The following is a 12,627-nucleotide window of genomic DNA, read 5'->3' on the forward strand; positions in this document are numbered from 1 at the left end:
GGCTCTTTGAGGCGCAGGGTAGAGACATCCTCGTAAGGTAAGACCGTCAATTGTCTTGAACTCAACATCCTCGTGGTGAGACATTGTGATGTTTGGGCCGACAAGAATTTATTCAACCACAAGTATGAGACTGGTCCCGTGGAAATACGACGGCTTTCAGTTCAACTGACCGAAGGCTCTATTCACACATATAGATAGATGGGTGGGCAACAGTTGAGTTACTATGCCACATTTTTGGCCTGAAGCTCAAAACAAGGTGGATAATGCGGATTGATAGTGATCTACCAATGGAAAGTCGATATTGGGGTTTTTTCCACATCCCCTTCCACGAGGCTACACTGCTAGTGTCTCGCGACCCACAGAAGGCTATGCTATTCTATGCAGGCGAGACCACCATGCAAATGAGATGACCGCGCATGTTATCATGGCTTAGTTGCTTACCTAGGCTCCGATAATGACCCACAGGAGTATGGGTCCTGGTTCTAGCTAGCTGACGACTGTACCAAGACACGGGGGCCAACTTATCGCACCATTACCGCCACAGGAGGCCCATATCATACATAATTGCCTGGAAAATATAATGCAATCCCTTTTTTGAAACCCCCATACTCCAGGTCTGCCTTTTAGAGCAAGTGTGATTCCAAGGTTTCACCGTTTTTGCTTTTAGATTACTATCCTTACTATGAGTACTATCCACAATATCGCGGCAGTAATGACTTCTGCCGATGAGTCTCATGTCCTCCAGCAGGTTGCCCCTAGCACCGACAACTCATCTGGGCAGCTAACTCCGGCCCATTCTGGTATCACCAGCGAGTGTTCTAGTGACAATGGGATGCATGCAGGCAATGGCACTGGGAATGACTTTTTAAACCAGTCGCCAAGAACCAACACTACACAGGTGCCTATCGCCGTTGTTGGCATGGCCTGCAGACTGCCTGGTCACTCTAATTCACCCAAGGCCCTCTGGGATTTCCTTGAGCGGGGAGGTATCGCGGAGAACAGACCCCCGGCGTCACGTTTCAATCTCGATGCCCACTTTGACAAGCACAGACGGCCTCGTACCATGAAGTCACCTGGAGGTATGTTCATGGAAGACGTGGATCCAGAAGTCTTTGACGGAGGATTCTTCAATATGAGTCCAGTTGACTGTACTGCGATGGACCCGCAACAACGCCAACTACTAGAAGTTACCTACGAGTGTTTGGAGAACGCAGGAATAACCTTGGAGATGATCGGTGAACAAGCCATTGGCTGTTTGGTTGGGGCTAATGCAGTTGGTAAGTCGATGTTTTGAGATGGAAACTTTTTTTTCAAGTTCCCATAGGCAAAATGAGCAGCAAGTCTAATGATCATTGGCAGATTACGAAGCTATCCAAGCTCGAGATCCAGAGGATAGGCCAGATTCTGCCACAATTGGAGTGGCAAGAGCTATTTTGAGCAATCGAATCAGCCATTTCTTGAACATTAGAGGCCCTAGGTACAGTATAGCTCCACCACGTCTTTGATATTCTCTTATGCTGACCATCGGTCAACTTTACCACAGTATGACTATCGATACAGCTTGCTCGGGCAGCTTAGTATCCCTTGATGTGGCATGTCGCTACCTGGATACCAACCAAGCAGATGGAATGATTGTATCTGGTGCCAATATGTGGTTGAACCCGGAGCATAACCAGGAGACCGGCATGATGCGAGCAACCCAATCAGCTTCGGGCAAATGCCATACGTTTGATGCAAAGGCGGATGGGTATGTAAAAGCCGAAGCAATTAATGCCGTGTTCCTGAAGCGACTCTCTGATGCGATACGAGATGGTGATCCTATCCGTGCTGTGATCCGTGGAACGTCCACAAACAGTGCTGGACGAACGCCCGGAATCGCAAGCCCTAGCTCTGAGGCACAGGCTGCTGCAATCCGGGCGGCATATGCCAATGCGGGAATCTCTAATTTCCTCGACACGGGATACTTGGAATGCCATGGAACCGGGACGTTAGCCGGTGACCCGGTCGAAGTGGCGGGTGCCGCATCGGTCTTTGCTAAAGGTCGGGGGCCGGGCCAGGAGCTAGTCATCGGGTCAATCAAAAGCAACATCGGCCACTCCGAGGCCGCTGCAGGAATTTCTGGTTTGATCAAGGCAATTCTTGCGGTTGAGCGAGGAATGATCCCCGGCAATCCGACCTTTGTGAAACCAAACCCCAATATCGATTTTGACGCGCTACGCGTGCGGGCAACTCGTCACATGATAAAGTGGCCTGTCGGGACACAGCGTCGTGCCAGTGTTAACTCCTTTGGATTTGGAGGTGCCAATGCCCATGTTGTCCTGGAATCAGCCGAGAACTCGCCTCATGTATCGTCATACTTAGAGAGGGTTGGTCTTGACTTCTTTAACGAGGAGGAGGATGCCTCGCCAGAACAGAGCTCCGAGCCTAAGCTCCTAGTATTCTCCGCCAATGACGAGCCGTCCCTGAAGAACAACATTCAGGCAATCTCCGCACATTTGATGAGCCCCGGTGTAAGGTTCGATATGGGTGATCTATCATACACCCTTTCCGAAAGGCGCACCCGACACTACCAACGGGCATTTCTTGTGACACGGGGAAAGGAAATTCCGCAAGAACGTATTATCTTTGGCAAGAACAAGGGCACTCCGCCGAAGATCGGGTTCTTATTTACCGGTCAGGGAGCGCAATGGTCTCAGATGGGACTAGAAGTGTTGAATACCTTCCCAGTCGCCAGGAACATGATCCATCATCTAGATGATGTATTGCAAACGTCTTTATCACCACCAGAATGGACTCTTTGGGATGAATTGACGAAGCCCAGAAGTGGGGATGCGTTGCGGCAACCTGAGTTTTCTCAGCCTCTTGTTACAGCATTGCAGCTGTTAATTCTTGAAGTCATGAAGAGCTGGGGCATAGTTCCCACTAGTGTCGTCGGCCACTCTTCGGGCGAAATTGCTGCTGCGGCAGCGGCCGGGTTGATCACTCCGGAAGCGGCCATCAAGATAGCATACTACCGCGGCCATGCTGCCAAAAAGGTTTCGGAAGAGGTCCCTCTCGGTATGCTGGCCGTGGGCATTGGTGCAGAGGAGGTGGGAGGTTATCTAGATAGAGGCGACGGCACGGTACAGATTGCCTGCTACAATAGCCCGTCTAGCCTCACACTTTCAGGCCCAGCCTCAGCTCTCGAGATGATTCGAGATCATCTACAAGAAGATGGTCACTTTGCCAGAATGCTACTTGTCAACCTCGCCTACCATTCCAAATACATGACCCAAATCGGAGAAGAATATGAAGCGCTGCTTCTGAAAGACGAAGACTTACGGCAGGACAATGTCACTGTCACCCAGGAGACGAACGAGGAGGCTGTGCGGATGTTCTCATCTGTCACCGGTCAACTGATGATCACACGACCAGATGCCGCCTATTGGAAAGCCAACATGATATCTCCGGTCCGTTTTGCTCAAGCCACAACAGAGCTACTACAGAGCGAATCCGCTTCGAACTTCCTGGTGGAAATCGGACCAAGCAACGCATTGGCCGGTCCGGTTACGCAGATCAAGAAGTCCCTCTCGGGTGCTGCAGCAGACGCACAGTATACTACAGCGCTGAAGAGAGGAGCTGACTCAATCGTCGCTCTTTACGAGGTGGCTGGATCACTTTTTGTCAGCGGTGGATCTGTCTCACTGAAACAAGTCAACCACCACAACGCACCTCGCGCCCCCAGAGTCATAGTTGATCTCCCCAATTACTCTTGGAATCACTCCACTAAATACTGGCACGAAACTACGGCGAGCACAGATTGGCGATTTAAGCAGTTTATCAGCCACGATCTGCTTGGGTCTAAAATACTTGGAACTGCCTGGAGCGCCCCGGTATTCAAGAAAACATTGAAACTAGCGGATGTTTCTTGGCTCGTGGACCATAAGTTAGGAAGCCAGGTCGTGTTCCCAGGCGCTGGGTATATTTCCATGGCCGTTGAGGCAATGTACCAGACGGCCTGGATGACTAGTTGGAAAGGCGAGCCACCTGCTCGGTACCGATATAGGCTCCGAGACGTCAAATTAGTCCGAGCTCTAGTACTGGAACCTGATGTTACGTCTCGAATTATCCTTGCCTTGACCCCTGTTCCTGGCTCGACGCGCTCTTGGTTTGAATTTAAAGTTTCTTCATTGAGAGAAGCTACTTGGGTTGAACACTGTGTCGGCCTTGTGCGGATTGATACGGAATACAGTGACCAGCGTGCGCCAGAGGGTGCTGTCGACACACTGAAGTTCGCCAGTTCAGCACGTTCTTGGTACAAAGTGATGGCAGATGTTGGCTACAACTTTGGCCCCGCGTTCCAGAAACACTTACAAGTGGAGGCGATCACTGGTCAGAGGAGGAGCAGGTCGACAGTTTCTCTGCAACCCCCAGAGTCATCCTACGGGCAGTCCATTTATCCCATGCACCCAGCTTGCATTGATGGATGTTTCCAAACTGTTTCGCCAGCCCTATGGGGAGGCGATCGAACAACTGTCGGAGCTGTCCTGGTGCCGGCTGTCATCAGCAGTCTTGTCATCACCGCACAAGAACAATCCCCAAGCGAGGCTATCTCCGTTGCGTCGGCACATTATCTGGGGATCGGACGTAATGATACCCCTAGAAACTACGGAACGGATTGTTCTGTTTACAACCCCCAGGATGGATCTCTACTATTGGAGATGAAAGGACTTCAATTCCGAGAGCTGGAAACAAGTGAAGATGAGCGACCTCAGCATGTGTTCACTAGATCGTGCTGGAATGCAGACATTTCAACTTTGCTGTCCGCACCTACAGCCACCTTACAGCAGGTCCTTGAAAAGAACATGCCAGAGGCCCAATCTGAATTCAATCCAGTCGATTCCGAGGGATCTGGCCCAACCAGACAGCAAAGACTTGTTCAAACCCTTGTGGATCTTGTTGCTTACAAGTGTCCTAAGTTGAAAATCTTGGAGGTCAAGGCTGGCCCAGAAGATGCGACCAGCATTTGGCTTCAAAGTAACTCACTACCATCCAACTCGATTCGAGATGCCTGCTCACTATACCACTTTGCATCAACTGATTCAACAGCCCTCGTCGCCGCGCAGAATCAGTATTCCTCCCGCGCCCCTAATGCAGAATTTACCATGATTAGCCCAACCGTCACCACGGAAATCCTTGATGGCGTGAAATTTGATCTGGCTATAGTAGCAATCTCGCAGTCCGCATCGACGGAGGAAGCGAGGGCAGTTGTAGCCAGTGTGTATTCTTCTATGCACAACAATAGTTTGGTCCTGGTGATTGGCCAAGAGACATTTTCGCCTACTGTGGATATTCAAGCTGTCTTGTCCGAAACCAATTTTGGCAATATCCACACGTTGGGCGATAAAGTTTATCTGTGCTCGCTCGTCAGCGGTGAACAACAGGAAGACTGGAACAACATACCTGAGCGGGGAATAATCAAGCAAGTCAGTCTTCTGCCAACCGCCCAAGAAGCCCATTCACAGATCATTGAATCTCTTCGAAATGAAAATTGGAATGTTGATATCGTTACGGATGTGGCGAGCAACATCACCGCCAATGAGACTGTTCTCATCCTTGATGAACTTTCGACCACGGTAATGGATTGCCTGGACGAAAGACAATGGGAAATCCTGCAGCACCTTATTCAAAAGGAATGCCAAATCTTATGGGTCACCTCTGGCGCCCAAATAAATGTCACTGATCCGACCAAAGCTGCCATCAGTGGCTTCTTCCGCGTGTTGCGTGCCGAGGAACCTCTCCTCCGCCTAGTTGTTTTAGATGTCGAGCAGCCATCGGAGCCTCCCACGGTAACAGCCATCGAAGCCTGTCTCACTCTCATGGCAGAGCCTCAGGCCAAGGAATCGATCGAGAGCGAATTCGTGGAGCGTGGGGGTGTGCTGCATGTGAACCGAATTCTTCCAGACGCGACACTCACCGGCCTTCAAGATGAAGATCCTAGCGCCCGGAAAACAGAAACGCTCGACCTGCATGCGAGCAACACGCGCATCCGCTTGAGTGCTGAACGACTAGGTAACATCGATTCGGTGCATTATTGGGAACAGCCGGCGGCGGACTCTCTGGCCTTGCCTGATGGCTTTGTTGAAGTTGAAATTTTTGCCGCCGGCATGAATTACAAGGATGTTGTGGTCACGATGGGAATTGTTCCCGGTAATGAACACACTCTTGGAGGCGAAGGTGCAGGTCTCATTACTAGGGTCTCTCCAGGAGTAACTTCATTTGCCGTGGGACAACGTGTAGTCGTGTTTGACAAGGGAACGTTTGCCAACCGAGTGCAGACGACCCCAGGGCGGGTTCATAGTATTCCAGACTGGATGACCTTTGAACAAGCTTCCACGTTGTCAGCAGTCTACCTGACCTCTATATACTCCCTGTTTGATCTCGGGAATGTGGTCAAAGACCAGCGCGTTCTCATTCACTCTGCTGCCGGTGGTGTTGGCATCGCAGCAATCCAGCTATGTCAATATGCAGGTGCCGAGGTGAGTAATGTCTAGGTGGGAAAGTGAGCTTCAGGAACAATCTAACTTTGCACAGATATTTGCCACGGTCGGAACGGACGAGAAACGAGAATTTCTCAAATCAACATTCGGCCTCTCGGATGACCGAATCTTCAATTCAAGAAATACCGACTTCGCTAACCAGATATCTAATGTCACCAACGGCCAGGGAGTGGACCTTATCTTGAACTCATTAACAGGTGATATGCTCGACGAATCATGGCGTATCTTGGCCGATGGGGGTACAATGATCGAGATTGGCAAAAAGGACATCCTGGATCGGAATGGCCTGTCCATGGAGCCTTTTGATCGCAACATCTCTTTCCGAGCAGTGGATATGTCGCATGAGCGAGCCCCGGATCACCTTGTTTCTCGGTAAGAATCTCATGCTGCTCTAGCAGTCTCTGACTTTTTTGCCATACGCTAACTAATGACCCCCTCCTATAGATTGATGTCGAGATTGTTTGAATTGATCGAGGCAGGGCACTTGAAACCCATCGCACCGATCCATCAATTTTCATTTGCGGAAATTCCATCCGCTATCCGGTTTTTACGTGCTGGGAAACACATTGGCAAGATTGTCATCTCGGATGGACCAGAGGCCGTGGTCAAAGTTCCAGTAAGACCTTTTTTTTCATTGCGTACTCCAGAATTCTTGGAATTACCGTGCTGATACATTCAGGTCCGACGAACGCCCAAAGCCCTGACCTTGCGCAATGACGCATGCTACCTGATTGTCGGTGGCCTCAAGGGTCTTTGCGCCTCCCTCGCTGTATATCTGGCCAAATGCGGTGCAAAGTACTTGGCAGTGATCTCACGTAGCGGTCACACTGATGAGAAGTCACAGGGTGTGGTCAGAGAAATCCAGGCTTTGGGGTGCCAGATTGATCTTCTTTCGGCGGATGTCTCAGTCATGAGCGACGTGGAGAAAGCTTTCAGTCAGACTGCGGTGCCCATTGGAGGTATTGTTCAAGGTGCAATGGTGCTACGGGTAAGACGATTGATTCCCAAAATATTATATCAGGGTTAAATCCCAAGCCAAGGTGGAGAGCTAACTTGATGGTTTACACATCTAGGATCGAACCTTCTCCTCCATGTCTGTCGATGAATACCACGGCGCACTATCATGCAAAATCCAAGGAACATGGAACCTGCACCACGCCGCTGAAAATCTTGGCCTCCAGTTAGATTTCTTCACCATGTTGTCCAGCATCTCAGGAGTCGTCGGCCAAAAAGGTCAAGCCAACTATGCCGCCGGCAATGCTTTCCTGGACTCTTTCGCCAGCTACCGCCGTCGCCTAGGCCGACCGGCCTGTGCTGTCGACCTCGGAGTGATTGAAGATGTGGGTTACATCCACGAAAGAGATGGCATGCAGCAGAAGCTGGACACCAGCATCTGGGTGGGGATCAATGAGGGTCTTTTGCGTCGCATCCTCTATTTTTCAATTTTGCAGCAACAGCCGGATGCGTTATCAATACTCTCCAACACGCAAGTGATCACTGGTATCCCGGTACCCCAACCCGAGAACTCGCAGTTGTTGCATGACGCCCGATTTGCCGGTCTCTTTACCACCAGTGGGCGCACAGCGGCCGACGGTGGAGAGGGCGGCTCGGGTGGTTCGAAGGACGTTCAGGCATTGCTGCTGCTGCTTCGATCCAAATCCCCGGATCACGCAGCGCAGCTTGCAGCGACTGTGGAGGTAGTCAATAAGTGCTTTGTGAGAGTCCTTCGGCTCTCGGAGCCCATCGATACCGGACGACCTCTGTCTGTTTACGGCATTGATTCCCTGGCTGCTGTGGAAGTGCGAAACTGGCTTCGGGCCGAGCTTGGGGCTTTAGTAACTACATTGGATATTCTTAATGCTTCGTCGCTGATCGCTCTTTGCGAGAAGGTCGTAGCAAAAGCGACTAGTTCATAAAGCTACTTAGGTACAGACGAGGAGACATCTGGAGATGGGAATTTTTCAATAATCGCCTCAAGTGCTGGTTTAACTTTTAACATAAATAAGTCTTTTTCTTTCTCCTCAATTTTACTTCATTCAGTGTTCCAATATGCTAGGCAATCCGTTCTATTTCGTTATTCGGAAGATTATTAGTATATGTATACAAGGCTCTTCTAGCTTGATAGATGCACGATTTGACGCGATCGTTCACATCAATCATTCGTAGATGACAACTGGTGGGTTCTTTTTGAAAACAAAAACAAAAGTCAGTTGAAAAGCCCTCGAGTCGGGGGAACAGCCGTGTACCTGGTCGGGTTATCGGCCGGACGGAGGTCTCATCTCCGGATGATCCCTGTAAGTGGAAGCTACTGATTCGCCAGCGGTATGTATTGATGTATGCAGTGTCAGCGACCAAGGCTGAGCGTGCAGGGGTAACAAAGAACAAATCAACCCCACCCGTGGGGGCCGAGAATCTATATAAATCGTCGGGACAGAGACAGTCACGCAGACTTATTTACTCTACGAAATAAGTTGAGGCCCTTGAGGGAAAACAGAATACCGTGTGGAAGAGAGTGGTCATTTGCATTCTTTAACGCCGCCGCCCGTGGATTTAACAGTTACCTTCACCTCGTCACCGAGCTTTTGTTCTCTTTTACTTTACTCATCAGAAATAATCAACTTATCCAATCATGGCGCTCACCTCCTTCCGCAATCTTCGCACCCAGTGGTTCCCGCCTAAGGCGGCGTTTACCGAGAAAGAACTGCCTTTACAGCAGGGTCGGGTTTTCATTGTGACAGGAGGCAATGCCGGCGTTGGGTTTGAATTATGCAAGATCCTATATACCTCTGGGGCCACTATCTATATGGCATCCAGATCCAAGGTAAATGGCCCTCTGAGCTCTGGAGCCTACTGATGAGCTAACACGCTTCTCAACTAGGAGCGTGCTGAAACCGCGATTCAATCTATTGTGAAGGCTCAACCCGCGCCGAAGGTGCCCGGCACGATCAAATTCCTTCATCTCGACCTCAACAACTTAGAATCAGTTAAGGAGGCGGCCACTACCTTCGCTCAACAAGAATCAAGGCTCGACGTTCTCTGGAATAACGCGGGAACTGGAGCGAATCTGGTGGAAGCCGGTGCGAAGACAGCCCAGGGATTTGAGGCGATGGTGGGGATGCACTGTATCGCGACTTTGCTATTTACCGAACTCGTACGACCGCAGCTACGGGCAGCCGCAGCAGCACCCGAGACACCTCGTGGATCCGTTCGCGTAGTGTGGACCTCCAGCTTTTTAGCAGAGGGCGCCTCTCCAGCGAACGGGATTAATTTCGCGGCGTTAGACAAGGGAACCAAAGATCGCACTCATAACTATGCTGTCTCAAAGGTGGGAACCTGGATGCTGGGACGGGAGTTGGCCCGACGATCCCAACTTGAGCAAGATAACATTGTGAGCGTGGTACAGAACCCGGGCAATCTAAATGCTGGCTCCTATGCAGGGACTGGGGCAGTTGCCATGTTTTTCATTAGCCCATTACTTCATGAGGCTAAGTTTGGGGCGTATACAGAGCTGTACGCCGGCATATCACCTGAGATCACCCTTGAGAAGAACGGTGCCTATGTTATTCCTTGGGGAAGGATCCGACCGGACAAGGATTGCCCACGACGAGATATCATCACGGCGATGGCTTCCACCGAGGATGGGGGGCTTGGATATCCGACACGATTTTGGGAGTGGTGTGAGGAGCAGTGGAAACCCTTTGTGTAAATTCTGATTCCTGTGAGTTTGATGGAGATGACTCAGATGAGCTCCACCTGAGGTGCCTGAGGCTCGCATCGCATGTGGCGGCGTCTCAATGTTGGTGACAACCATTGAATCATATACATATACAGCATGCAGAAAGGAAGTCAACGACGAAGATCGATAACATACATGTCAACTCTAAGTTCCAAAGTTCCTCAAACTTCAGGCCTCTGCCTATGCTAAACATTTGAAAAGCTCCAAACACTTTCTTTCATCGAACTACTAGGTCGTAGTTCATACATCTTTTCAGATTCTTTGAGATTCAACCTTGTAACCTTGGAAGTAAGGGCTAAATCTCTCAAATTCGCGTCATGCAATCAAGACTGTACAGCGACGTCACCTTGCAGTTCTTCACACCACCACGACGCAACCCGCCACAATTGGTATGTCCGAATCATGCAACATGAAGCCTGAAGAAAAACCAATATACATAGTATTCAAGATCAACCAATCAGTCCCCGTCATCGAAAACACCCAAGTTGTAAACCTTACCCTACCAACGCAATCGGATAATTCCCCGCATCCCCCCCTCTCATCTTGCCATGTCCCGACAATGACGACAACTCCTCGCCACGCACGCCCATCTTCACTCCACCCTTCACCTTCAGCACCGGCCCGGTCCGCCCAAGCGAACCACTCCAAGCTTCTTCCCCTACCCCCACACCAACAGCACGCTGACCATCCGGCAACGGACAAGGATAAAAGCTAACATCCAGCTTAACCCCGTACTCACGATCCCCGAACCGCCTCGCCAGATCCAGCACGCCCCTCGCCGCAAGTTCGCGGCCCCCGACGCCCGCAGCCGGGTAATAGAACCTTGGGTCCAGATAGCAGAGAACACTCTTCCAGTTAGGCAGCTTGGTAGCAAGAAACTCCCTCGCATGCTCGTACTGCCTTAGCGGGCGCTTTGGAACGCCCGCATCATTGTGCACGAAGAAGAAGACTTCGAAGCCGATGCTGCGGATGCTGGCGAGTGCTGTGGGGCTTAGGGTGTTGAGGAAGGCTGGGATGAGGTCTGGGTCGAAGGAGTTGCGGAAGAAAAGGGTGTGAGTTCTGTAGAGGTGGGATTCGGCTTCGGTGTGGATGAGTCGGTTTACGGATAGGAGGGCGCGCGCTGTGCCGTCGGTGTTCTCCCAGGTTGGACACATTGAGAGGGCGCGGTAGCGGGCTCGGGATGTGAAGATGGGGCCGCGGTCGTGGATGACTATTAGGGGTTTATTTATGTAGGTGTTTGGGGTTGTCAAGGCGTATTGGTATATCTTTAGACGGAGTTCTGGGGGAGACGCATGAAGGGTGGTTGTGGTTGTGGATTGGAGGGTTGGGTGGGTGCCATGTTTGCTGTGAGATGGTTGAGATCTTTCAATGCTGAAGACTTTTATGTAGATTGAGGTATTCAGATGTTTGTTTCCAATGTTTCAATTCAGTTCTTGCTCTTTGGTGCAGATGTCGTCATGTATACCAGTGTATATTGAAACCCCGGATCCACAATGTTGTGTTTTTTTGTAGTAGTAGAGGTCAAGGTTCCAAGTATAGTGAAGTGCCGAGTCAACTGGAATATCCTTCAAATCATCCACGGCAATATTTGATCAATGGTTGAAGAAAATCGAACGTAAAGGTCGGTGGTCAGTCGAGATGAGAGTGGGGATCCGGTTAAACAAATACTGTTATCATGCAATCCATGGATTTTGTTGTAAACATACTAGCGCCTGATCGTCATGGGCTCCTTCTATCAAGTGCTTCCGATCATATCTTTTGAATCCTTCAATCCGTTGACATCGATCGATCGATGTGACTATGGTAGATATGCGAGTCTTCCAATTCGGTAAATATCTGGTTGAGGTTTGTGATCCTCGTCGCTACTAGGCATCTGGACGCATTAGGACATCTGGTGTGATGCAAATCATGGTAGATCGGGCATTCAATGAAGCTGATCACCTGGAACAATGGTACTCAGCGCTATTCACATACCATTCATGCGCAAGGACAAGAAGCGGTGTATTTCAAGATCAACGCATGCGTTGTTGTGGTGCCCAGGTGTAGATCGAGCATTCCAATAATTAAACTTGAAGAGTGAATCGTGATACCTCTTGAGTAGTTCCCTACCAACCCAGAATCTTCTCACCTTATCATATCTACCCAAGCCCTCGGGTACTATGCATCCTCCAACAATTGCCTAATTGCCGAGAAGATGATCGGCATGGTACATATAGATGTAGTACAGATGAATCAACCATAATAATACGTCGGTTCTCATTCGCGGGCCGACCCGGTTACCTTCCCCTTCAGGATAGAACGGATCTTTACTTGGTTGACTTATGCAGTTCACTACGGCATCAAGGGGGTCCA

General features: G+C 50.2%; 3 protein-coding genes across 3 annotated transcripts; 2 read left to right on the forward strand and 1 right to left on the reverse strand.

The window, feature by feature from the left end:
- Window positions 1–682: 682 nt before the first annotated feature.
- On the forward strand, window positions 683–8,455 carry fma-PKS (polyketide synthase fmaB; the record flags this gene model as incomplete). The annotated part of the gene is made up of 7 exons (XM_057159843.1): window positions 683–1,277; window positions 1,360–1,477; window positions 1,544–6,518; window positions 6,574–6,911; window positions 6,984–7,155; window positions 7,219–7,527; window positions 7,613–8,455. The coding sequence occupies 7 exons, from the start codon at window positions 683–685 to the stop codon at window positions 8,453–8,455; spliced, it is 7,350 nt and encodes a 2,449-aa protein (XP_057026091.1).
- A 713-nt stretch (window positions 8,456–9,168) lies between these two features.
- On the forward strand, window positions 9,169–10,245 carry N7466_000446 (Short-chain dehydrogenase/reductase SDR; the record flags this gene model as incomplete). The annotated part of the gene is made up of 2 exons (XM_057159844.1): window positions 9,169–9,360; window positions 9,418–10,245. 2 exons carry the CDS (start codon window positions 9,169–9,171, stop codon window positions 10,243–10,245), a joined length of 1,020 nt encoding a protein of 339 aa, XP_057026092.1.
- Window positions 10,246–10,769: 524 nt separating this feature from the next.
- On the reverse strand, window positions 10,770–11,614 carry N7466_000447 (uncharacterized protein; the record flags this gene model as incomplete). Its single annotated transcript, XM_057159845.1, has 2 exons — window positions 10,770–11,485; window positions 11,566–11,614. The coding sequence occupies 2 exons, from the start codon at window positions 11,612–11,614 to the stop codon at window positions 10,770–10,772; spliced, it is 765 nt and encodes a 254-aa protein (XP_057026093.1).
- Between the last annotated feature and the right edge of the window lie 1,013 nt (window positions 11,615–12,627).

This window comes from Penicillium verhagenii (assembly GCF_028828195.1).
Source record: "Penicillium verhagenii strain IBT 33310 chromosome Unknown utg000002l_segment0_segment0, whole genome shotgun sequence".
Taxonomy (NCBI): Eukaryota; Fungi; Ascomycota; class Eurotiomycetes; order Eurotiales; family Aspergillaceae; genus Penicillium; species Penicillium verhagenii.